Source organism: Magnolia sinica, chromosome 14 (assembly GCF_029962835.1).
Source record: "Magnolia sinica isolate HGM2019 chromosome 14, MsV1, whole genome shotgun sequence".
NCBI lineage: Eukaryota > Viridiplantae > Streptophyta > Magnoliopsida > Magnoliales > Magnoliaceae > Magnolia > Magnolia sinica.
In genome coordinates, this window is record NC_080586.1 from 81,937,899 (window position 1) to 81,965,054 (window position 27,156).

Below are 27,156 nucleotides of genomic sequence, written 5' to 3' on the forward strand. Positions count from 1 at the left end.
ACCGTCCATATATATTGTTTATAGTATAGTGAATCTGGTAATCAATTTGGACCATCCATTACATGGGTCTCACTTTTGATTACTAGTACTTCTCAGGAATTGCTTTAATCAGACGACCTATCTGTCCAACCATGCACCATGTCAACCTCACCATTAATTGTATGTGTTCTACAAGAATTTACTCAATCAGATCATCCTAACCATCCAATCCGGACCATCCATCAAGTGGCCACTTTTGGTTGCATGTTTTACTCAGGAATGGCTTTGACCACATCATCCCAGTGATCCAATTGATTGCTAGGAAATTGAACAATCCATATTAATTGTAAAAAAATTCACTCTTAAAATATATTCTAAATTACTATAAACAGTATATACATTCTTCAAGTAAACACAATCACCCTCTAATATAATCAAAGTGTTCACTGACTCTTGGTGGGCTCCATTTTAGATGAATGGTCCACCACTCCAGCATGGCCCGTTAGCATCATGTACTTATCCTTCCTAGTCAATGTGGTGGACTCAAACCCTAGTGTGCAACCCAACATCCTCTGCACATGATTCGCCACGTCGATCGATGGCCTTCCACCAGTACACGTCATCTCGGTTGGCATCGGGTCCAGGAACGTGATCTCAAACGTAGGTCTAGGGTTCATGAACAAGAAGAACGGGTCCATGGACTCCCATCCCCTGGCTGTCGATCCAAAGAACATGCCCTGCCTGATGTTGACTGCCACCGGCACGATCCGGTCGCTTAGTTCTGCAAACAAGGCGCTGAAGCGAAGCAAGAAGGGTTGACGGCATGTGGTACCCTCAGGGCAAATGATGAGATCGCCTTCTTTGAGGAGAGCTGAGATGCGAGCAGTGTCAGTTGCACGATCACGTGATAATCGGAACGTACGTATGGGGGACATGAGCTCAGAGAAATGGCCTAGGCTGTAAGTTACACATGAAATCTTGCGTTTGAGGGCAACTGAGATGACGAGAGGATCGATTGCTGTGCGGTGATTGCATACATAGAGAAAGCCAGGAGAGCCTGAGGAGGGTGGTGGTGGAGGTAGGCCGCGGGTTATAAGCTTGAGGCCGAAGAAGCTGGATAAACGGGGCATGATGGATAGGGGAAGTGGTACTAGGAAAAAGATTCGGATGATGGCTAGGATGAAACCGAGGGGAATCCATAGGTAGTTGATGATGGCGTTGAGATAGGTGGGCCTTTGAACTAGGCGGCCATCGTGGAAGATGAGACGGAGATTGAGGTGGTCTGGATTGACAGGGACGGCTGAATTGTCCGGGTGCACAATGTAGCCCTCCTGGTTGGACCATGTAGACATGTAAGTAAGCTGTGAGAAATATTTCGTGAGCTACCACTACAGGTAGTTATAATCAAATATGTAACAATCACACGATGAGGGCTTATTTCTTTTGTGTGAGAGCGTGACTAGCTAGTTACCCTGCCACTAGCCAATGTTCAGTGGTCGGTGCTATGTGGGCCCCACCCCACCATGATGTATGTGTTTCATGTATGCTGTCCATCTATATATATATATATATATATATATATATATATATATATATATATATATATATATATATAGGGAAAAGGTACTAGCGCTCGAGCTGATGGGAACGTCCCATGAGGTCAAGCTGTGTGGGCCCCACCGTGATGCGTTTCAAACATCTACCCCATCAATCAGATGCACCATTGCATCGTGGGCCTAGGTCTCAAAAATAAAGTCAATCTGTGACTTTTGTGGGCCACACCACATACAAAAGTGGGGAGGGGCTGTGCACCATTAAAACATTCATAATCATTTTTTGGGCCCACCGAAATGTGGTTTGCAAATCCAGCCCATCCATTATGTGTGTCCCACTTGGATGAGGGTTCATACAAAGTTTCAGCAGCATTCAAAACGCGGGTGGGCCCCACCAAGTGCTTTTATATGTTTTAATGGTGTCTTCACATGATTGTAGATGGTATGGCCCACCTGAGTTCCGTATATGCCTGATTTTTGGATATCCCATAATTTAGAGGGGACCCATCAAATGCACAGTGTTGATGGTCGACACGCATTACGGTGGGGCCTACACAGCTCACCTCATGGGAGCTTATCGTGAGGTTGAGCACACAGTACCTTTTCCCCTATATATATATATATATATATATATATATATATATATATATATATATATATATATATATATATATATATATATATATATGGTATGAGCTCAAGAAATAAGGTATATCCTAATATTAATCCACTCCGTCCATTGCGTTCTCTTCGAAAAACCATTCGGACATGGTCAGTGTCCGATCGAATTCGGTGTGGCCCATGGAATCAAATAGTTCCATCATCTATCTTGTGTTTGGAAGATTAATAACTGTTATTCACTGCCTTCTGTGATTTCGTCACCTAGGCCATGATCATAGGGCCCTTTCAAGCCTGATTGACGGTCCCAATCATCCAGAACATGGATCTTGGAGGCCCACGAAACATCATTCATGATCTCTGTTTCGCAGCCAAAAATGCCTCTTTCCTTTTTTGAAAGAGATCGGGTCAACGTCAGTTTGACCTGGTCTCTTGTTTAGTGCACATGGGTGTACCCTTGTGCACCATGCACACCCAACATAGGTGGGATCCACTGCGCTGCTTTTGAGAGATCTGATCCGTCCATCCTTTTTCTCATCTCATTTAAACTATTGATACCAATTTTGAAGCATATCCAGATATCAGGCGGGCCCAAAATCAATGGTTTATGAGATGATCTGTCCACTAGGTCACTTTCACAGGGATCGAATGGCTGAAATTCGACGTGTACGGTTAATTTATGGTCCTCAGGCCATGTATGAAGTTTCGAGCCAACCAGATGGTGGGAACCCTATAATCTTACATTCTGGACCAATTTCTGGCCACTTGAGCTTCAGTTTCTCGATTTTCTCGGATCTCTAGCATGTAAATCCATCGATCTCAGTCCCTTGGGGTCCGTCCCTTGCCTTGGTAGCTTCGGAACGTCAATTCCATGCATTCAGCATCATTTTCAGTCCAAGCTTCCTAAATTCACCTTGCACCACAAACACGATTAAAATAAGACATTAAACAATATTATGTTCGTAAAAGCAGGTAATAACTGGGGTTTGATATGCAATATTTGACCCTTAACAGTAAACAAGACTAATCGCTTTCGCTTATACTTGTCATGTCGAGGTGGTGATGCAAAACCATGCCCCAATGCCCTCAAGGATGTCCAAATTCTTTTTTAAGCTCTGTTAGATTCGAATAGAAAACCTTCCACTCCATCCAAACCTTTTGCTTCTGGATTTAGTACACGAATGACATCCACTGAAGATGTAGAGGAGGAAGCCAGATTAAAAGCTTTGGAGGAAGAACAATTCCAACTCGCCTTAAAACGCAGTATGAAAGACGTTTCTAGACTTCAGCGATATTCGAGTCATAGACAACCCAATGTTGAAGCAGGGTCGAGTTACTAGAGTACGACAAACAAGAAGAAGAAAAAGAGTAACAAATTCAAATTTCTGACTCGTCTCGGTGAATTTTATAAGGCATTGGGTACTACATACAATTCTTCACATAAAATAAGTTAAAAAATCTAGTTCAAAGTGTAGAAGAGCACGAAGGAAAAATCTCTTCGCCTTCTGACTCAGAGGAAGTGAACCAATTTATATATGAAAAAATAGATAGCAATTTCGATGGATCAGATAACAATACAAGAAGACACTCATCTTATGGAGGTTATTAGTAATAAATTGTCATTTTGAAGTGAACAATGTAATGTAAATATGCTAATGTAATTATCGAAGTTTTTTAATTATAAATTATGTGCATTTTATATATTTTATTGTTTAGTTTAACTTCGAATTCCAATTGACTTGAGCTCACCTCGAAAACTCACACTCTACTCAACTCGATTTCTGCTCGTACTCGAACTCACCTCGAAAACTCGGACTCGACTTGACTCATTTACTACTCGTACTCGGCTCATAGTCGGGCGAGTAAAGTACGAGCAGGGAGTCCATACTCGTTGGCCGAGTAGAGCCGAGTACGAGCAGCACTCGCGCGTTAAGAGCAGAGTACGAGTAGGGCGATACTCGACTCGACTCGACTCGTGTACAGCTCTAGTGGAGAGAGAGACAGGTAGATCATTGAAGTGTATCTGTACTGACAATGGTGGTGAATACATCGGTGACTTTCATGAGTATTGTAAGTCCCTAGGTATACGGCATGAACAGACAATTCCCAAGACTCCCCTACATAATGGTGTAGCTGAGCGAATGAATCGCACCATTGTTGAGAGAATCAGATGCATGTTATCCCATTCAAAGTTGCCCAAGACGTTCTGGGGAGAAGCAATGAACATGACAATATATTTGATAAACAGGTCTCCATCAGCCCCATTGAATGGAGAAGTACCCAAGAACGTGTGTACTGGAAAGGATCCATTGTACAGTAATCTCTGGGTGTTTGGATGTAGGGCATCCGTTCACGTACAAAAGGACGAGAGGTCCAAGCTCGATATGAAAATCAGGCAGTGCGTGCTCTTGTGGTACGGTGACGAAAAGTTTGGTTACTGACTAATCCGACCGAGAAGAAGCTCATCAGGAGCAGAGATATGGTTTTCTTTGAAGATCAGTGTATAGAAGACATTGATAAGCCAGAGAAGAACTAGCCTAGTCCAGGTGAGCTAGAAGACATGGATCCAGTTATTCCTCCCGTGGTGCTTGATGATGGGGAAGTACAGTAAGGTGCAGAGGACGAGGAAGTTCCTACAGAAGATGGTTAGGGGGAGTAGCCCCTACTTGATTCACCTCTTGAGCCACAGTTGAGAAGGTCATTTAGGGACAGACATTTGTCCAATAGGTACTCGCCGCATGAGTACATTATGCTCACTGATGGGGGAGAGTCAGAAGATTATTCTGAAACCCTAACCAATGAGCATAAGGGGGAGTGGTTGAAAGTTATGCAAGAGGAGATGAAATCCTTACATAAAAACCATACCTATGATACGGTGAAATGAATACTACGGTATCTAAGAGGCTCATTCAGGTTGAGCCTATGCTATGGTAACAGAAAACTTATGTTAGAGGGCTACACAAATGCAGATATGGCAGGTGACATGGACTCTAGAAAGTGTACATCGGGGTTCATGTTCACGTTTGCAGGGAGAGTGGTCTCTTGGAAGATCAAGCTACAGAAGGTCGTAACATTGTCGACGGCAGAGGCCGAGTACATTTCAGTTACAGAGGCATGTAAAGAGATGCTTTGGATAAAGAGGTTCCTACAGGAACTTAACCTGAAGCAAGAATAACACGTGGTTTATTGCGATAGTAAAAGTGATATATACTTGAGTAAGAATCCAAGTTAACACTCTATGTCGAAGCACATAGAGATTCGGTATCACTGGATCAAGAATACTTTGGAATAGAAGATGTTACAGCTTGAGAAGGTCCACATGGACGATAATGGGTCAGACATGATGATCAAGGCTTTGCTGAAGGGCAAATTTGAGGTTTGTAGAAACCGGGCTAGCTTGAAAAGTGTGAATTCCTCCTGAGTCGAAAAGGGAGAGTTTTGATGGAGATTTTCTCCTCGTCGCTCGACCTGTCGAGTGATGCTCGACTCAAAGTCTAGCGACAAATTGAGTTTATTCTTCCATGCTGCTTAACCAGTCGAGGAGTCCGCTCGACCAGTCGAGGTTACATAGATTCATGTCCGCATTTTATGTGGATAGTGTAAATTTGAGGCGACTTTCGCCATGGTGCGGAAAGGAGTTGCCTAAACTATAAATAGGAGTTCATAGGATTTTTCTAGTGAATGCAAGAGGGTTTCCTAAAGCTATGTAAGGGTTTGCTAAAGGGTTTAGGGCTATCAAAGGTGTGTGTGTGTGAGAGAGAGAGAGAGAGAGAGAGAGAGAGAGAGAGGAAGCTTGTAGAAGGGAGGTTCTGCTTGTAGATGTGATTTACTGTGCACTCGACATCTCAGCACTTCTACGTCTTCAGATTCTGCCAACCTTGTCCGTGTTTTACCAAAAATCAATCTGGTTCACTCAATATGTGGGCCCCAGTATTAGAAACAGTTAGATGGGTTAGAAAACCTCAGCCAAATATTTCAAAGACGTACACATTTCTTTTCAAAACAGTGGCCCATCTAACCATTAGATTAACCTGATTCTTGGCCCAGTGAATCAATAGAGTACCACCATTTCAACAGATGGATTTGATCTGAGGGCCTATGATAAACTACATTGCACAAAGCTTTTAGGAATGAAGCCCTCACCCAAGCTATTTTCTTTTGTAATCCCTCAGGGCCTGTTTGGGCAGTGGGATTAGAAGGGATTCGGTGGGATGGGATTCATCTGGTCCTGTGCCAGTTCCACTCCATGTTTGAGAAGAAACTCCATGTTTAGGAAGAATGGAAAAGCTTGGAATTAGATTAGATGGAATTGCATTGGGTCTCGTGCCAATTTCACTCAATGTTAGCAAGTTGTGTAGGTCCCACCATGATGTGTAGGCTATATCCACACCGTCCACCCATTTTTCGAGATTATTTTAGAGCATGGGCCAAAAAATCAGGTAAATCTAAAGCTCAAGTGGACCCCACCAAAGAAAGCAACGGGGATTGAATACTTACCATTCAAAACTTCTTTGGGGCCACATAAGTTTTGGATCTACCTCATTTTTAGGCCAATGCCAGATGTTGGGGCCTCACCAGATCAATGGAACAGATCACTCAACCATATGTGCCACTTGTCTGATGTTAAGCTATATGTGGGGCCCATCATATCTTTTCATTGTCATGTCTTATTATTGCATACTTTGGTAGATGGATAGATCATCCATGGAGGTTTTCTACATTATAACCCTATGTAATGCAAATTTTTACGTGTAGCTGTAGCCGTTGGATCTAGGATCGTGTTCCAATGATCCAAGCCGTTTATATGATAGGCCTCATTATGGATGGAGGATACCTGGATATCTCTCATGTTAGAGTATTTCAACCTTTTGATAATTTTATTATTTTAATTAGAAAATGGCACATCTCATTTAACCATTGTTTTGAGGGTCATTTATGGGATCCTCCAAGGTATAACACCCATATTCCACAGTCAGGCCCATCATGTAACAGGTGTGGTTCACTGTAACTTGGACCGAGGTCCAACACCTATGGTCAGGATGAAAGAAAAACAAAATGGGTAGACTCAACTTGAATGTGGGGGCTGAGCATGCTGGTGAGACCGAATTATGATGTGATCATGTGGAGGGTAATTCTAGCATGTGTGGACTTTCTAAGAGTACGAAGACAGAGAGTGAAAACTCTTAAGAGAAAATTACCACTGTAAGCCCCACCTTTTATCCAGCATCTTTTACGAAGGATCCAAAACTGAACTTCCCAACTTAGACCTTGCATGTACGTACAGAGCATTTTAGGACAGCAATACTCATGCTTACTTTATCTATAGCTACGGTTATAATCCGTAGCTATAGGTCCTAACAAACGAAATATCACTACGAAAGCAGGGGTATTTTCGTCCTCAAATGCTTTGCTCGTGCGTGCAAGGTGTGAGTTGGGAAGGTAAGTTTTGGATTTTTTATAAAAGACGGTGGTAAAAGGTGGGGTCTACAGTGGTAATTTTCTCCTCTCTTGAAGGTTTTATATGAAGTGTTCGACCTCATAAAAGCTTCCTATCAAGTCGAGGTATGTTGCCCCACTTTGATCTATGTCAGTTATCCACCTCATCTATTTAGATGCACCCATCCATGGTAGGCCACATGCCTAAAACTCAGGCCAATCTATGATTTACATGGACCAAATCATTTACAATAGTTGAAAGTAGATACCCATCCATGGAAACCATCATGATCAGTTATAGGGCCCACTAAAATATGGTTATGACATTCTGGCCATTTATTGTGTGTAGGGTCACACTTTCACCTATATTCGGAACTTGTGGGTTTACATGGTTTTAGGTGCTGTGGCCCACTTGACTTCAAGATACAATTGATTTTTGGGATATCCCATAGTCTAGGAGGGACTCATTAAATGGATGGTAACGATATCTGACATAGATCACAGTAGGGCCCACAGATCTTGACCTCATGGGAAGCTTACCCTGAGGGGTGTGTACACGTAGAGTGCCATGGTCTCCAGTGCACTGGGCTGTAAATGTCTATTTATGGTTAGTAACTGGCCGGTTAAAGTGAGCTCCACTACAATGTTTATGTGAAATACTAGTGACCGCCAAATGCATCATCCCATATTGGGCCCAAGGCCTAAATATCAGCCCTATTTGTAATTTGAGTGGACCGGACTAAGGGAAACAGTTTGGAGGGTGAATGTTGTAACATTATACACACATTTAAAAAAATAAATAAATTGTGCAGACTATATGAAACACGTGTGAGGCTGGTTTTTCATCTGCAGGTTTAAAAATTAGGTCACTGATCTATTGGTTGGAGTGGATTTTAAAAATACATGATGGTGGGACCCAAGCCGGGACTTTTATTGTAGAGGGTTGTGGCTACCCCCTTCGACTTGGTGTGAAGAGTCTATGGGGCCACCATGATGTATGTGTTTTATACATGCCTTCCATAAATTTCTCCAGCTCATTTTGGGATTGAAGCATTTCCTGAGCTCAAGTGGACCACACCAAACAAAACAATAGAAATCAAACACCTACCATTGAAATCTTCTGGGGGCCACAAAAGCTTTGGATCAAGTCGATATTTGTGTTTTCCATTTATCTAGGTATGTGTGACTTGACGAAAAGTTTGGGTGACAAATAAATATCAGTACTGTGCGCCCTATGATGGTTTCAATGGTGAACATAGGTCATTATCAATGGCCGTTTTGTGGTGTGGTACAGTTGGGGTTTGGAAATACTTCAATGTTGGGATCATGCCCTAAAATCAGCTGGAGAAATCTATGGATGGCGTAGATAAGACCCGTATGTCAGGACGGGCTCCACTCTTAGCACCACAGTAAATGATGGTGAGTGGTGACTGCCTCACTGTACAAATGCAGTCCATGTAAAGACTTCAGCCTAAATTTGAAGGAAAGGATGATGTAGTTGGGGTGGGCTCCACCATCATGAATTTTTGAAATCCACTCAAATCAGCAGGTCAGTTACCTAATTTTAGAACTTAGGATGAAAAACTGTGTTGGTGGCTAAGTGGATCACATGATTGGAAAGTGTACTGGGGACACTCACCTTCCAAACTATGTCTCTTGGTGTAGCCCACTTGAATCACAAATCGATTTTTGAGCCTTAGGCCACACTTGGATTTTGAAGAAATAATTTATAGAAGAGTACCACCTTAGGGTTTAGGTTTCATGAGCTTTAAAATTTTGAGTTTGCATGGTATGTTGTCTGGCTATATTATTCAAAGCTATTGATGGCCTGAGTTGATAGTGGTCGTTATCTTTCACCTCTTTCTCAGGACACAGCAATTAATGACTGAGATCGTGCTTGTCAGGCAACAACGATGGATTTGGCTGAGCATGCTTTTATTTAGAGTTGCTATCGGCAGCTTTCCAAGTTGCTGAATGACGCTGTCAACCAGTTGGGTTTGGTTGAGCCACAGAGTCGATTTTAACGGGTGTGGGTCCGTTTGATCTGGTAAGATATTCGGTCGTGGTCGGGTCAACCAATGCACAAGCAGCCACATATGCCAGCTCAGTAGACAGGTGAAATATCCAAGCCATACATCGGGTCGACCTCACAGCATAGATGTTGGTGTCCAAAGACAAAGGTGGTCCATTCAGTAGGTGAGCGATGGTGGTATCTTTCTGATGGATGGCTTAAATATTGCACGTGTTTGCTATGTTGGCATATGACTTTGCATGGGCATTAGCTGTCTTGTCTACGCGCGTGTGATTGGCAAATCTCTTATGAATGGACACATCAACCGGACCGCATGAAGTTTAGGTGGCGCCACCATGATGTCTATGACAAATCCACCGGTCCATCCATTTTTCCTGCTCATGTTAGTACATCAGTACATAAAATGAGGTAGATCCAAAACTCAATGGGCCGTACGATGGAAAAAAGGTGGTGAGGAAAATGCTAATATCATCTTCTCGGGTGTCAGACCATGACATTTATATGCCATCCAAAATAGAAACGGTCGGATTGGCTACTCCCCTGCCACCAGCCCCGTGGCTGGTGGTGCTCTGTGGGCCCCACCATGATGTATGTGTTTCATCCATTCCATTCATCCATGATCTCAAAAATGAGAGGGATATCAATCTCAGGTGGAACACACCACATGAAAACAACGATGGGATATCCACCATTAAAATCCTCCTAAGGCCCACTGTACTGTTTGTTTCACATCCAATCTGTTGATTAGGTCATATAGGCCCTGATGAAGGGAGAAGACAAAGATCAGCTTACTCCAAAACTTTTATCGCCCCAAAAAGTTTTTAATAGAGGACATTCATTCAACACTATTTCTTGTGATGTGGTTCACTTGAGATTAGGATATACTTCATTTTTTGGTCTCATACCATAAAATGATCTAGAAAAATAAACAGACAGCATGGATGAAACACATACATCATGGTGCGGCCCACATAGCACCCACCACCAGCCATTGGCGGGTGGCGGGGGGAGTAGCCAATCCGTTTCCATCCAAAATGTCCGTGAGGTCATTCCCACTTGGATGAACTGAAAACTGAATAGATTAGCTAGCGCCCAGTGAATGTTTCAAGGGTGGGTATTCAATCCGCACTGTTTTATGTCATATGTCCCACTTGAATTTTAGATCTATCTCAATTATGAGCTCATGTCTTAACATGAGGTAGCAAAATGAATGGATGGACGGGATGAAATTTGAACAATGCGGGTTCTCACCATATAGACCTTATATAGGGTCTTAAAGTGTGCCCGGCTGATGTAGAGCTCACCACGACGAGTAAAATCTACTCCGATCATCAGGCGAGGCACTTTATAACAGTAGGGCCCAAAATTCAGCTTGGTAAGGAACCAGTTGGAGGAGACATCTATCCATGACTTTTTTTTCTCTTTTTTTTTATAAAAAAATAAAAATAAAATTTAGACACAATGGTGATGATTACGTGTAATCCGCTCCAACCATTACATGACATGCTAAAGTATGAACCTAGGTTCCAAAAATAAAACCCTATCCATAATACAACTGTGCCACAAAAAGGGAGGCAATTTAGAGGGCGAGAGTGGTGCCTAATTTTTAATAGCCTAATCTACCTAAATCATTAGTTATTTAGCCCTACAACTAAAGTTAGGTCACCCACCTAATGATTGAAGTGGATGTTTGAAATACATGGTGTTGGGCCCACCGAGCTAAACAACCCCATTACCAAAATGCCTTCTAGGTAGCACCATTCACTAACTTGCTCTGCGAGCGCACCGTAATACGTAATGCATATGTTTTATCAACGTCGTCCATCCACTTTATTAGCTCACTATCAACATGACTAAAAAGAGGAGGCAGATCTAAATTTCAAGTGTACCATGCCATAGGAAACAATAGTGCACCAAGGCTCACCATTAAAAACTTCAGGCCCAAAAGTTTTGGATCAAGGTTATATTTTTGTTTTCCATTCATCCATGTTTGTATGACCTTATCCTCAGGTTTTATGGCAAGTAAAATTTACAATACGCTCTAGGAATAGTTGAATGGTAGGTATTCAATCACTACTGCTTCGTGTGATGTGGTCCACCTGAGATTTAGATCTTCCTCATTTTTTGGGGTAGTTCCGTAAAATGATCTGAAAAAATTGCAGCGTTGATAAAACAGATGCACCATGGTGTGCCTGCAGGGCTTTTCCACTACTACGGGGAGGCTAGCTTTCAATCCAAGTAAACATCATTTATGGAATGGGTGGTTTAGCCCTCTCGGGTACCATCATGTATGTCAAACATCCACTCCAACCATTTAGCTATAGGCGAGCACTGAAAAACAACCCATCTGATGGACCACATCTTAAAAACAATGTATAAGGCAACAATGACCCTCCAAACTGTTTCCCTTCATGTGGCCCACCTGAATCACTGATCGGTCTGATTTTTTTGCCCATACCTAAATTTGTGTGTGGCATATCTAACTGTTTGGACTGGATTCATATCCACCTGAGGTTGGGTTGACTCGCTAACTTGACTTGACAATTTAATAATTATAATTATTGTCATCTTGCCACCTTTGTTTTGAACCACTGACAAATAAGTACTTGCTTTTAGATTATTTTCATATCAGAAGCTGCATTTTTAAAACTACAGTGAAATAATAGCTTAATAGACTTTGAGTCACTTAGGCCTGTGTTTGGTCATTGAAATTGAATAGTATTGAATTGCATTAGATGGGATTAACATCACTATTGCACAATGATTGCATGTATGGAAATACCATGGTATCGTAGCCATCCAATCCCATGTTAGGAATAAAATTTTTGCTATGGAAAACTCTGGTTTAAGCAAAATCATGTTTGGTGGAATATAAAATTGTAATCAACGGATCAAATTCACAATGAATGTCATTCACTGGTACACATATATATAACCAGAATGTCACGAGTAAATGGTGTATATGGATGGGTGACATGGATAAATGCATGCATCAATGTAAGGCCTACATGGATGGGCGACATGGATAAAAGCATGCATCAATGTAAGGCCTACATGTGATAGTGAATATCAAAATCCATATAATTCCTGTATGAGATCAAATGCAATTCCATGGAGGTAAACGCAATTCCAATTCACCTAATCCCAACCTTTCCCATCTTGTCCAAATGCGGGATGGAATTACATGGGGCCAAATGCAATTTCATTTAGGGCGTGTTTGGGCGGTGGGATGGGATTCAAAAAACATAATTATTACCCATGGCGGGGATTGTCCTATGTTGCCACGGGGTAAGATTAATGCTATGCTTTGTTGGTAATACGGTAGTACATTAAATGGATATACCAACCATCATTTGAAATACTAAGAATAACACACGTGTTATATCTAAACCGTTCATTTGTTTTGTAACCTCATTTTATGGCATGGGCCTAAAAATGGGTATATCCAAAACTTATGTAGTCTCAAAGAAGTTTTCAATGGTAAGTATTCAATCCCCGTCGCTTTCTATGGTGGGGTCCACTTAAGCTTTAGATTTACCTGATTTTTTGGCCCATGCTCTAAAATAATCTCGAAAAATGGATCGACAGTGTCGATATAGGCCACACATCATGGTGGAACCTACACAACTTGCTAACATTAAGTGAAATTAGGACGGACCCAATGCAATTCCATCTAATCTAATTCCAAGCTTTTCCATTCCTCCCAAACATGGAGTGGAATTGGCACAGGACCAGATGAATCCCATCCCACTTAATCCCTTCTAATCCCGCTGCCCAAACGCGCCCTAAAAGCTTCAGTTTCTCTCACCCAAAAGTCCATTTTACGCCTCCGCCTAATGATAGCAAGAGAGGACATACTTTACCCCTCTGCATAATTATGATAGCACGGCAAGAAATAAGGCGATTTTGATTTCAATGGGTACACTGTAATATTTATTTTCCATCCAATCTGTTAATTAGGTCACATAGACCTCAATGATGAGAAAGCACAAATATTAGCTCGATCAAAAACTTTCGTGGCCCCTAAGAAGTTTTTAATGGTGGGTGTTCAATAAATACCGTGCGGTTCACTTGAGATTTGGATCAACCTCATTTTTTGGGTTCATAGCATAAATGAAATGGAAGAATGGGTGGACGGAGTGGATGAAAGAAATACATCATGGTGGGGTCCACGGAACACCGACCACTAGCCATGGCAGGGTGAGTAACTAATCCGTTTCCATGGGACTTGATTGCGTCCTACCCTAGCCCGGAAGAATTACCGTCCGGGCAGGGATCTGTGGGGCCCACCATGATGTAAGTGTTTTATCCGCGTGGTTCATCGTTTTCCTCTTATCATTCTAAGATACTATTCAAAAAATGAGGCAGGTCGAAGGTTGAATTGAACCACAGAGTGGGGATTGAACTTCCACCATTAAAAACTTCTTGAGAGCTGGAGAAGTTTCGGATTAAGACTATATTTGTGTTTTCACTTCATCCACGTCTACAAGATCTCATGAATAGGTTGGATGGTAAAAAAAACATCACTGCAGCCCTTAGAAAGGTTTCAACGGCACGGATGTTACTATCAAAGTAGCTTCCTTTGGTGTGGTCCACTGGACGTGTGGACCTGCCTCTTTTTTGGGAAGAAACCTTAAAATGATCCGAGAAAAGTGATGAACGGCATAGATAAAACACTTACATCACGGTGGGTCCCATAGAGCCCTGCCCGGACGTTTCCATAGGGCACTAAGATTAGTGTCTTGGAAAAACCAACCATGACCCCACAACTACAAACTGGGGCACACAAAAGATTTATAACTACTTGTAGTAATAGGTCATGAAATATTTCTCACAGCTGACTTATGTCTACATGGTCCAACCAGGACGGCTACATTGTGCACCCGGACAGTTTAGCCGTTCCCGTCAATTCAGACCACTTCAATCTCCGCCTCATCTTCCACGATGGCTGTCTAGTTCAAAGGCCTACCTATCTCAATGCCATCATCACCTTCCTATGGATCCCTCTCGGCTTCATCCCATCCATTAGAGGTGGCATCGAGTTGAGTCGGATCGGATTGGGTCCAACTCTACTCGATCCGTTTTTTCAAGAACCTAACCCGAACTCAACTCGACCCGATCCGAAACCTTGCTAGCCTGACCCAATCGATCTGGGAAACCAAATTGAGTTGGACCCGACCGTCACCATGTGGGCTCCACATTTGATTTGATGAGTTCCTAAAAAATGATTGGATTGGATCATCCTAACCATCTGATCAACTGTTAGGATAATGAAATCGGATTGCTTACTAGGTAACTCTGAGCAAACTCTGTGGGGCCCGCCATAAGCTATGTGTCTTATATCCATTCACCAGTCCGTTTTACTAGCTTATTTTAACGTATGAGCTTAAAATCGAAGACTATCAAAAGCTCAAGTGAACCACACTAGAGGAGACGGTGTGAAATGAACACATACCATTAAAATCTTAGGGGTCACAAAAGTTTTGGATCAAGCTGATATTTTTTGTTTTCCTTTTACTCATGTCTGTGTGATCACCTAAGCTGGTATTTTTATTTTCCGCGTGTGACCTTACGAACAGGTTGGATGACAAATAAACATCACTGTGGGCCCTAGGAAAATTTCAACGGTGGACATCATTTTCCCCACTGTTTCTTGTGGTGCGTCCACTTGAGATTTGGATATGCTTCAATTTTAGCCTCAACCCATATTGTTACTTCGTAGTAACATGGGTATAATAATCATCAAAATGGACCATCAATTAAGTTGGCCACACCTTTGATTTCATTGGTTTCTCATGCATCGTTTCAATTAGACAACACTAATTAACCATCACCGACAGTCCATATTGTTTATAGCATAGTGAATCTGGTAATCATTTTGGACCATCCATTACATGGGTCTCACTTTTGATTACTAGTCCTTCTCAGGAATTGCTTTAATCAGACGACCTATCTATCCAATCATGCACCATGTCAACCTCACCATTAATTGTATGTGTTCCACAAGAATTTACTGAATCAGATCATCCTAACCATCCAATCCGGACCATCCATCAAGTGGCCACTTTTGGTTGCATGTTTTACTTAAGAATGGCTTTGAACACATCATCCCAGTGATCCAATTGATTGCTAGGAAATTGAACAATCCATATTAATTGTAAAAAAATTCACTCTTACAATATATTCTAAATTACTATAAACAGTATATACATTCTTCAAGTAAACACAATCACCCTCTAATATAATCAAAGTGTTCACTGGCTCTTGGTGGGCTCCATTTTAGATGAATGGTCCACCACTCCAGCATGGCCCGCTAGCATCATGTACTTATCCTTCCTAGTCAGTGTGGTGCACTCAAACCCTAGTGTGCAACCCAACATCCTCTGCACATGATTCGCCACGTCGATCGATGGCCTTCCACCCGTACACGTCATCTCGGTTGGCATCGGGTCCAGGAACGTGATCTCAAACGTAGGTCTAGGGTTCATGAACAATAAGAACGGGTCCATGGACTTCCATCCCCTGGCTGTCGATCCAAAGAACATGCCCTGCCTGATGTTGACTGCCACCGGCACGATCCGGTCGCTTAGTTCTGCAAACAAGGCGCTGAAGCGAAGCAAGAAGGGTTGACGGCATGTGGTACCCTCAGGGCAAATGATGAGATCGCCTTCTTTGAGGAGAGCTGAGATGCGAGCAGTGACAGTTCCACGATCACGTGATAATCGGAACGTGCGTATGGGGGACATGAGCTCAGAGAAATGGCCTAGACTGTAAGTTACACATGAAATCTTGCGTTTGAGGGCAACTGAGATGACGAGAGGATCGATGGCTGTGCGGTGATTGCAAACATAGAGAAAGCCAGGAGGGCCTGAGGAGGGTGGTGGTGGAGGTAGGCCGCGGGTTATAAGCTTGAGGCCAAAGAAGCTGGATAAACGGTGCATGATGGATAGGGGAAGTGGTACTAGGAAAAAGATTCGGATGATGGCTAGGATGAAACCGAGGGGATTCCATAGGTAGGTGATGATGGCGTTGAGATAGGTGGGCCTTTGAACTAGAAGGCCATCGTGAAAGATGAGACGGAGATTGAGGTCGTCTGGATTGACAGGAATGGCTGAACTGTTGTCCGGGTGCACAATGTAGCCCTCCTGGTTGGACCATGTAGACATATGTAAGTCAGCTGTGAGAAATATTTCGGAGCTACGACTGCATGTATTTATAAATATGTAACAATTACACAATGAGGGCTCGTTTCTCTGTGGGCCCTACCATGATGCATGTGTTTCCTCCAGGCTGTCCATCTATTTAATTTTTTAGATCATTTTATCGTATAAGATCAAAAAATAAGGTATATTCTAATCTCAAGTAGACCACATTACACGAAACAGTGTTAATTGAACGTCCACCATTAAAAACTTCTTGGGGGACATAAAAGTTTTGGATCAAGATGATCTTTATTTTTTTCCATTGATCTAGGTCTGTATGACCTAATCAATAGATTGGATGTCAAATAAACAATACAATGGGCATTATGAGGATTTTAATGGTGGACATCGAATCACTACTGTTTTCCTGTGGTGTGGTCCACCTGAGATTTATATCCCTCTCGTTTTTTATACTAAGACCTAAAATTATCTGTAAAAAAAGGATGTACGGCATGGATAAAATACATAATTTATAGTGGGGCCCACAGAGCACCAAACACTAGCTAGTGTCAGCGAGTTAGATTGAGTTGGGACCGAGTCAACAAGTTTTGAAGTGAGTGGAATACAAACAGATGAGTAGAAAAGAACAAACCTTGCATAGGGACACAAAATCATGATCAGACGCTCCACATCCAATCCCCAAATCCGGGGATTCCTCGCCGAACTCTTGCTTAATTGCCGACTTCTTCCATCTTCCCGCCAACACACCTGGAGTTTTAACGAACCCCGTAGCCCGCAAAGACTTAGGATGTACGTCGATCTCTGTTCCCAGCACTCTATCAGCACCAAGAAAGTCCGTCGCGAATGGCTCAACCATGACCGTCGGGATCGATGTCACAACAATCCTCCTACCGTACATGCCACTGAATGCCTGCCGGCTGTCTTCGCGGACATCCGCCGCATAGAATCTTGGCAGGACGGCACGTGCGGTCGTCCTAATGTCTCGGATCTTCAATCCAAACATGGATATGAAGATCATGAGCTGGATTGCTGTTGGTTCGGATACGAACGTGTAGAGTAGGTGGATGAGAGGAGAGAGGAGGAGGAGGAGGAGGCCGCGAAGGAGGCTGCCGGCCTCGATGGCGATGAGCATGAAATAAGGGAAGGGATTCGGAGAGATGAGGAGACCGCCATCAAGATCAGCTACAACGGTCTGGATTTCTTGGAAGATGGGACTGCAGGAGGCCATGGAGGAGTTGTTGGGGACGCAGGGGGGCATTGTTGTAGTGTTGTGTATGTGTGCGTATGAAGAGTGGCGGAGGGGGGAAAAACACTAGCACTGAGTTTCGACACAGCAGCTTTTATAGGGACAGAAGGGTCGTACCATCCTATTAGGACGCGGATATCCTGCAAAAGGCTTTCGCAATAAGTTCCTCTGTTGGGATGCAATGTGGGGTCCACTGTGATGTTTTTGAAAAATCCAACCTGTCCATACGTTTTGTGAGATAATTTTAGTAAACTACAATAAAAATGAGATGGATAAAAAAACTCAAGTGGGATACACAAAAGGGAAACGTGGGGATTGAGTGACCACGGTTGAAACATTTGTGTGGACCCAAAAGTTTAATATCAGCCTAAATATTTTTTGTTTCACTTATTCCCAGTGAGAATGACATTGTAAATGGTTTGGATGTTATATAAACATCAAGGTGAGCCCAGTAAAGCTACTCCGGGTCACAAATATCACTGTGGCCTAACTAGCATCCAAGCAAAGGAACCTCCTGCGAAATTCCCGGAATCCGCGTCCAATTAGGATGGGCCAATAGATAAAAGCACCTGAAAATTTGCAACGGTTCATAGGAATCTGACGTTGACAGAGGTAGCCTGGGACGCGGATTTACTCCGAAAGTCTTTCTCAGGAAGTTTATGGGATGCTATGTTGAGCCCACCTTGATGTTTTTGAAAAATCCACACCGTCCATACGTTTTCCCAGATCAATTTAACACGTGATACCAAAAGTCAGATGGATTCATAACTCAACGTGGCCATACGAGGGGAAAACCTGGGAAAGAGTTTCCTACCATTTAAACCTTCTTTGGATCTGCTTTGATGTTTATATGCTATCCAAACCGTTTATAAGGTGATCCACTGGATGAAGTGAAAACACCGTAAACTTAGCTGATATGAAACTTTGTGGTCATACTAACGTTTCAAATGGTAGTCACTGACCATCTCATGCAGCCCACCTGCCCACTTGAGTTTTCGATCCACTTAATTTTAGTCACAAGTACTAAAATTAGCTCTCAAGATGGATGGATGGTGTGAATTTCTTACAAACATCACGGTGGCCCCCCTAACATCTCAGCCCAGAAACTTACTACTAAAAGACTTTGGCAGGAAATCCGCGTCCGGTAGCCTGCAGTGAAAAAAGACAATCACCTTTCCGCATGACAACATTCTTAGAATTTGGATTCGGAATGCGTCCTGCCCATGCGTGGACGATAATACGTCCAGGGGCTCTGTGGGGTCCACCGTAATATATGGATTTTATCAACTCCGTTCAACTATTTTTTCAGATCATTTTAGTATGTTAGAACAAATATGAAACAGTTACAGTGCTGAAATGGACCACACTACAGAAAGCAGCAGTAATATTGATTCCCACGGTTAACACCACAGAAACAGTTGTGATTGAATCCCCACCATTAAAAACTTTATGAGGCCACTGGAATGTTCAAATGCCATCCAACCTGTTGATAAGATCACCAAGTTCTGGATGAAGAGACTAAATAAATAACACTTTGATTCAAGACTTTTGTGACCCACGACAACTTTCTTGTATTATGCTCCACCTGAGTTCAGATCTGCTTCATTTTTTGGATCTATGCCCTAAAATAAGTTTCCAAAACGTGGCATGGATACAAGGCATATACGTCACGGTGGGCCCATAGTCAGGGATCTCACCCACCTAGTGGATTGGGCTGAGCTGGTGAGGGAAAGGAGATAATTGGTGAAGAACTGCCAAACAGTGGAGCAATTTTTCTACCAGACACGTGGCATAGTGATCTACATATCTAGTCTTCTAATGTGTCTCGCATCTGAAACGAATGGCTCATATGCTAATTTAGAATTCTCATCATGCCATATTTTGTATTTAAATAGGTAGGATAGAAATGCAATGATAGTACTTACACATTATTTGATTGTCATCTCACACTACCCGAAAATCGCTGATTAGGAACGGTTGCATCTTTGGTTTAGGAATGGGATTAAGCCGTTCCTGATGTGAATGGTTTTAAACTGTCCCTACACTACCAAAAAACCCCCAAAATCATGAAAAAACTCCGGATCTCTCTTTCCTAGCGATTTTTATGGTTTTTTCCTCTCTTATTTCCATTTCCATCGAAAAACCCTCTTCATGCTCTGATGAAATATCCATCCTCCTTCAAGCCACCTCTCTCCCTAACCATTTATACCATTACAACAACAGCTTCATTTCTACAAAAGCTCTATCTATCTCTCCATTTGTAGTCTAGGGTTTTCCGGTTATGGGGTTCTAAGAATGATGAAAAGCAAAATGGTTGCATCCGTCGAGTTCTATATTGGCATCAACGAACTCAACAATGTCATCTTTCTAGCGGCCTGTGGAAGATCTACCAAGGTATTTTGTGTAATTCCGCTATCTTTCCTATCTTTTTGTCATTCTAATCGGTGATTCAGGAGTTAGGAAGTCAAATCTGCTCTCGAGGTTCACTAAGAATGAGTTCAGTTCGACGATTGGGGTCAAGTTCGCAACTCGGAGCTTGAACGTCGACGAGAAGGTTACCAAAGTTTAGATTCTGGGTACGACTGAGCAAGAGAGGAGATCTTCTTCAAAACCCATCTCTGTTTCCATTTTTCTAATCGGTGATTTTTTATTTATTTATAATCTTGGCATGATTTTGTCTATGTGAAGCTGTCGATGCTGATTTGGGTTGGCAAGAAATGTTCTTTCTTTTATAGTATTAGAGTTTGAGATATGTCGCATTTTCTTGATGTGGATTTTTGGGAGTATATTTTTTCTTATTTTTTTAGTTATAAAATGGTATAGATATGGAATTATTAGTTGATGCTTCTTCCATGTGGATTTTTTGGAGTATATTTTTCCTTTAGTTTTTTCCTTTTTAGTTTTATGATAGTTTGTTCTATTAGTTCTTGATCTAGATTAGTTGATTTCATAGACACATTACACTTGCTAGATTGAGTTCCTCACCTTTGTGACTTTTTTCTTTCATGTACTTGATAACTCATGTTTGATCTGTATGTTGGGACCTCTTTGATTGATATGTATGTAAAATGTTGTTAGATTAATGATGCACACATACTGTTCGATAAAATGCTCATGGGAGATTTTTCTTCCTGGAACGCTCATCGGATCAAACTTTGCACATCTTTATCATGTTATGGCCTTTAATCTGGAGTGTTCTCTGGAGCAGATCTTTAGGTGGGTAAAACGTTTTATCAAGTATTCCGATTCATTTTATGGCGGCGGTTCATATTCATGTGCAGGTGCTTAAGTCTATTGAGAGGCACATGGCAAACTTTTTTTGGGGTTGGTCTGAAGGAAAATAGACATCTCACTAGAAGGCTTGGAATTTGATGACTACGCCTAAGGATGAGGGGGAAATTGGAATTAGAAAGCTCGAAGACATTATGAGGGCTTTCCGACTTAAAATGGGATGGACAATTAAATTTGGCAAGGAGGATAATGTCTGGAAATCCTTTATGGCGGCAAAGTACCTTCCTCAAGACTTGCTTGGTGGGCTGGCTGTGTCAAGTCGGCTTTCTTCTCCCATGTGGAAGCGAATTAGGGAGCTTATTCCTACGGTCGAATCTCATGTTCAATGGTAAATAGGTGAAGGCAAGTGCAGCTTCTGGAAGGTGAATTGGACTGGTCTGGGCCCTCTCCTCCAGCTTGCTGACTCTGAAGTGCCGGTCAGGCTACAGGATGTTGAAGTTTGTCAGGTGATTGGATCTCTCGGGCCTCTTCCCCCTTCAGTCGCCCTTCTCTTTCTCCCTCAGAATGTCATTGATCATGTGTTTCAGGCAGATTTTTGTACCTCAGAGGATTTGGATGTGCCCATTTGGTCGTTAACGCTGTTAGGGGAATTTTCTGTTAAATCAGCTTGGTCGTTGTCCAGGGCCCCTAACCCAAGTTGGAGCTAGTCAAGATGGGTTTGACACTCAAAGCTTCCTCCCAAAATTTCTCTTCTCGTTTGGAAAGTGATTCAAGATGCAGTCCCCGTGGATTGTGTGGTGCAATCTCGGGGTGTCCATCTCGCGTCCAGGTGTGCTTGTTGTAATAGTCGGGTCTCCCAAAATTTCGCCATTGAAACCTCTCTTCATCTGTTTGTTAACAACAATTTGGCGCAATCAGTTTGGTCAACTATGGGTAGTTGGTTGGGGATTAGCGTCATACCAGCAATATCGATTGAGACAAGGCTATTTCAATGGTGGGCGGTTGTCGAGTCTATGCAAAGCAGGTTGGTATTTATGATGTTGATTCCCTGTACTATTATTTGGCAGCTGTGGAAAGCTCGAAATGCTGCAATTTTTGAAGGTAGAAGCGTCTGTTCAGATCGCGTGGTTGCAAAGATCAAATGGTGGGTGAATTTGCTTACTGCTTCTAGGAGTGATAATTGTTGGAGTAATCTTTCATGTCCAAATAGGACCTCACTGAGCCATACAAGAAGAGTTGGACGCCCAGTTCTGATAAAGTGGGAGAGGCCATTGCCCGGATGGGTTAAAATAAATGTTGATGGTTCCGCTAGAGGTAATTCGGGAAGTTCTGGTTGTGGTGGAATTTGTAGAGGGCCGAGAGGCGAATTCATATTTGCCTATTTAGTTGGTTATGGTTTTGGAACTAACACAGTGGCCGAGCTTCGTGCAGTGCATGATGGGCTTTATATCGATTTTCAGAGGGGTCTTAGCAATATCATTATTAAGTCGGATTCGCGTCTGGTAGTAGATCTCATTAATGATGTGGCTCAGCCAGGTTGGAAATGGCAGGCTTGGTTGCGTAGGATCAACCATCTCAGGAGGAGCGGCAATATCAGCGTTGTGTACGTCTTCAGGGAAGGAAACGCGCCGGCGGATTTCATGGCTCGATTAGGTAGTGCTACTCAGTCTCAGGCTTCTTTCATGAATCAATCTGAGCTTCCATGTCAGGTTCGAGGTATGATTTTTCTTGAGAAAGTTGGATTAGGATCGATTAGAGAGGCTCCATATCAGGTGGGGCCTTTGTAAGTATCTAGTGTGATCTCCTATATGATAGGTCGGGCTTGTTTCTTTTTGTCGGGGCCGGCCCGAAAGGATGTACAGTCAATCTTTTCTTAATAAAATTGGTGGGTTGGCCCACCTTCTCAAAAAAAAAAAAAAAGATCTTTAGGTGGGTCCCATTTGCCACCCAATGATGAGTATTTGTAGCTAGATCATTAAAGCATGATCTAGCCCTAAGCTTACTCCTCGACACAACATAGTGTAGGTATATAGGTGGGTCCTGCTGAGCATCAAGTCAGCATACTTGAGTCACAATCTCAGCTTTGAGCTTCTTTTCAACTGGGCCTCATGAGATCTCAATTCCGTCTTTCATAAGTTGTTTCTTACGAGATTTCACTTGAGTCTTTCAGGAGTTGTTTCTTGACAACAAGATTCTATCTTTAACAATATGCAGTTCATTGTCAAATGGGTGCTCCTGGAACAATAATTCTTTTAGCTCGTATCAAAGGGCCCTAGCCCTACATTGACCCTGAATCTATGCCACCAGAATGGGTCGATGTCTATATTAAAGCTCAACTTGTGGCCATTGGCACGCCTTAAATCAAATTGTCCCGATTAGATTGATCATCATCCAAGAATCAGAGTGATTGTAGAATCCTAACCTTTGGCTAGTGAACACCAGTTTGAAGTAGTCAGATCACCGGATAACATTTGCTTTAACAGGCCATTAAATGGCCGTCTGCATAATTCTTATTTTATTGTCCATCTATCATAATTTGGACAGTTTCGCTGATTTGGCTACTAGTTGCCATGAGATCTCTATGAGTTAGGGCTGGCAGATTCCAAACTTTTATTTATTTATTTATTTATTTATTTAAGTTGTCAAAGAAAAAAAATCACATTTGATTGAGAATTCAGAATCAACTTTGCAATGGATTCCAATTCAACTAAATCAGGAAAATATTTATAACCTTTTATAACTCCAAAAAAAACCCTAATGAATTAAAAAAGAAGAAGAAGAAAAAAGCAACTAATGCTTTGAGGCAATGAGACTAGCAAGATTGCCTAAAAATCTTAGAACTTCGTCTCCTAGTGATGGGATGGGTTCAGATTTTAGGATCCACTTAATGCATGGCACGGATCTTGTGTAAGTGTGCCACAACTCGCCTCTTAAATATTCCAAGGTATAATCTTTTTGGATTCTTATTCATGAATAAGACTGATAAGAGTGGTTGAAATTCTTATTTTGGTATAATCTTTTTGTATTAGTAGCTATCATATGGTTGAAGGGGTGATTGGAGCTTGGCTGGTGGATGTGTTAGTAGCTGTTATGTGGCTGGTGGATCTATCTATTTGTAGGGTGATCTTCAATCTTTTTGTGTTAGTAGCTTAGGTATGTTGAAAGCAACCCACAATATGCTGAATCCAGCATTTTCTTGGTCAAATTCCAAAAACTTTAGGTATTTACCTAACAATAATAACAGCCAAATTATGAAAGAGTTGATTGTATGAAAGAGTACTTGAAGACTCACTTTGTCATAAGCTCCTTTTTATTTTCTTTTTCAGGTTTAGGCAGCAATTCGTGGCAGTGGTGGTAGTAGAACTCATCATGTTCATCTCTCAATTTTGAATTTATTAGAATTTATTTCTATTTTCTGCTTTCTTTCCTCATGGATTCGAGCAGTCTCTGTGAGGAGTCCAAAGAAGTTCTGTGGATTCGGAGTAGTTATCCTCCTAAGGAAGACGGTGATCAACCTCATCATGTTCATCCCTGCATCGCATTCTGAATATTTTCTTTGCAGGCGCTCATACAGATTGAGAATTGTCTAAATGCGGAATCGAATGGAATGTGCCTGTAGCACTGGGAAAGGCAATCAAAGATGCTCCTGGCTCTCACATTTACCTCCTGTAATTTTTCATTTTCCTCATTCAATTAAATTATATATGATTTGTTTGAATGAATCTCTCTTCTTACTCCATTTGGATTTGTACAGAGGAACATGGATGACAGAAACAGCTCTTCATTTACTATCCTTTGATCCTTGAAATACCTTTTCTATTTTTTGGAATTGATCACCTACCAGCACCCTGCACTGCGCCAGTGGCACAGTTGTTTTCAACATGAAAAATCAGGGATAAGAATACACACACCCCCACACACACTTTTCATGGCTGAAATGGGCCTCTAGGTGATCATCTCTCTCTCTCTCTCTCTCTCTCTCTCTCTCTCTCTCTCTCTCTAAATTTATTGGTGGACAGTTTTCGTGCTTGGCCAACTACGATCAGCAAAGAAATTGAGGGTGTGAAAACCCATGGGTTGGGATTCTCGTCAAGTGCTAGGAAGGTTTGTTGGTGGGCCGTCTTCATTTCCAGATCAGGCCAGTGGTGGTGCCAGAAGTGGTCCCCCAATGGCAATCAATCAAGTGGGAACTGTTGTGAACAGGCCAGTGGTCAATGATAACACAATCATTGACCACTTGGAGTATGGTCCCCCAAAGTTCTTTTTCCTGTCTGCAGGAGTTCCAGAGCTATGGCATCACTTGGAGTATGGTCCATGCACATGATGGCCTTCCAAATCGAAGATCCTAATCACCATATGCATGCATATTTCTACATGTTTGTGTATCTTGTCCTTAAGGAAAATGCTTTCATGATATTTATCCCATTTGAACTTGAAGAATTGCTTCGTGTACTTCTTATGTCTGTATATTTTACTTGTTACAGGTCAAGTTCTCGTCTATTAGCTGGACTCACGGTAATAAAGGTTTCTTTATTCTTGTTATCCGGCTCCGAAGTAAGTGATACTTCTCTATCAGCATCATCGTGATCATGGCCTTGTCACAGCTATTAGGGTTGGCTTTGTGAATCTTGTTTGCCAATAATCTTCTGGATTAGCTCCAACTAAATGACATGGAATGATGTGTTTGAATATCAATGCATTCGTTCGTGCAATATTATGTTCATGATGGGTAATTCTGTTCTGGCCTTGTATAGGGAAGGGGAACAATTGGATGCTGAGACAGAGACCAACATTAACATTAATCATGAGGTCTATTATCATTTCTTGGGTACAGATCAATCACAAGCTATTTTGTGCTGGAAGGATCCAGACCACCCAAAATGGTCATTTTCAGTTGAAGTCACCGAGGACGGAAAGGTAACATGCTCTCTGCTCATCTTTTTTTAAAATAAAAATAAAAATAAAAATTGAAAACATCGAATGTGATGCATTCGGATTTTCTGTTCTTATATATATGTATTTTCATTTATGTGTGTAAAGATTGTATCTGTCCTTCCAAGTTATCTCCAGAAACATTAGTGGAATAGTGGCAGCAATATCTTTAGGTCCCACAGCCACTCAGTTACCTTTTGCTAAAGGCACTAAAATACCATTGCTGCTTATAACCATCCTCATTTGTTTCAGTTGTTATTGACAAATGTACAATATGAATAGGTTGCCTAGTTTTAATTCAACATAACTAGAGTTGGGTGGATGAAATGGAGATGTGACTCTAGAGCTTTGTGTCATTGCTGCATGCATATGATATAGGGGAAATTTTATAAGACAGTTATTCAACTGGCTAGGTTATATGGGACATCATTTGGTAGAACATATGGGCCATAACATGGCATATGATAAAAACTGTCTTTTTTTATTCGCTCTTATGCTTTGTCCTCTTTTTAGAGTTTTAAGTCTTGTATATATTGAGGATGGAATTGTTCCACATTGGTTGGATTGTTGTAGAAAAAAAAAGAACTAAAGCCTAGCTCCAGTCCTTGACCGATGAATCATCAAGCTTTGCTCGTATGAGCATAAGGTTTGAATATAATGCTCTGAAGTGATGAGTCATAGAATTCAAGTATTGAAATGAATGGTTCTCTAGTTTGACATATTGATGCTTGTTATCCTTTAGTGCATATGGTCTAAATGTCAGATACAATGTCTGATTAGTCTGACATGTGTCAACTATGAATCCGGATTTCAAAGGGAGATTCCATGTAATGCTGGTTTTTGACAGTATAGAGCAGGCTAATTTCTTCTTCCATTGCACCCAATTGGACATCAGATGAATGCTTATAACCATGCATATTTGACCATTTTACTATCATTACAATAGCTCACATTGTAGAACTCGAC

The 27,156-nt window shown here is 41.8% G+C and overlaps 2 protein-coding genes across 4 annotated transcripts; one reads left to right on the forward strand and one right to left on the reverse strand.

Annotated features, from left to right (window-relative positions):
- Positions 1–408: 408 nt before the first annotated feature.
- LOC131224744 (glycerol-3-phosphate 2-O-acyltransferase 4-like) lies at positions 409–18,055 on the reverse strand. 2 transcript variants are annotated; one of them, XM_058220070.1, is made up of 2 exons: positions 17,413–18,055; positions 409–1,310 (listed from the first exon to the last, which is right to left on the reverse strand). In XM_058220070.1, exons 1-2 carry the CDS (start codon positions 18,037–18,039, stop codon positions 423–425), a joined length of 1,515 nt encoding a protein of 504 aa, XP_058076053.1. In that variant the 5' UTR covers positions 18,040–18,055; the 3' UTR covers positions 409–422. The 2 variants fall into 2 exon arrangements, with proteins under 2 accessions (XP_058076053.1, XP_058076052.1); XM_058220069.1 differs by lacking the exon at positions 409–1,310 and adding an exon at positions 15,871–16,763.
- Positions 18,056–19,563: 1,508 nt separating this feature from the next.
- LOC131224745 (uncharacterized) lies at positions 19,564–26,195 on the forward strand. Of its 2 annotated transcripts, XM_058220071.1 has the most exons (4): positions 19,564–20,421; positions 24,821–24,926; positions 25,743–25,812; positions 26,013–26,195. In XM_058220071.1, exons 2-4 carry the CDS (start codon positions 24,849–24,851, stop codon positions 26,177–26,179), a joined length of 315 nt encoding a protein of 104 aa, XP_058076054.1. In that variant the 5' UTR covers positions 19,564–20,421; positions 24,821–24,848; the 3' UTR covers positions 26,180–26,195. The 2 variants fall into 2 exon arrangements, 1 of the variants encoding a protein (XP_058076054.1); XR_009161167.1 differs by lacking the exon at positions 25,743–25,812 and having other exon boundaries at positions 19,567–20,421.
- Positions 26,196–27,156: the final 961 nt, after the last annotated feature.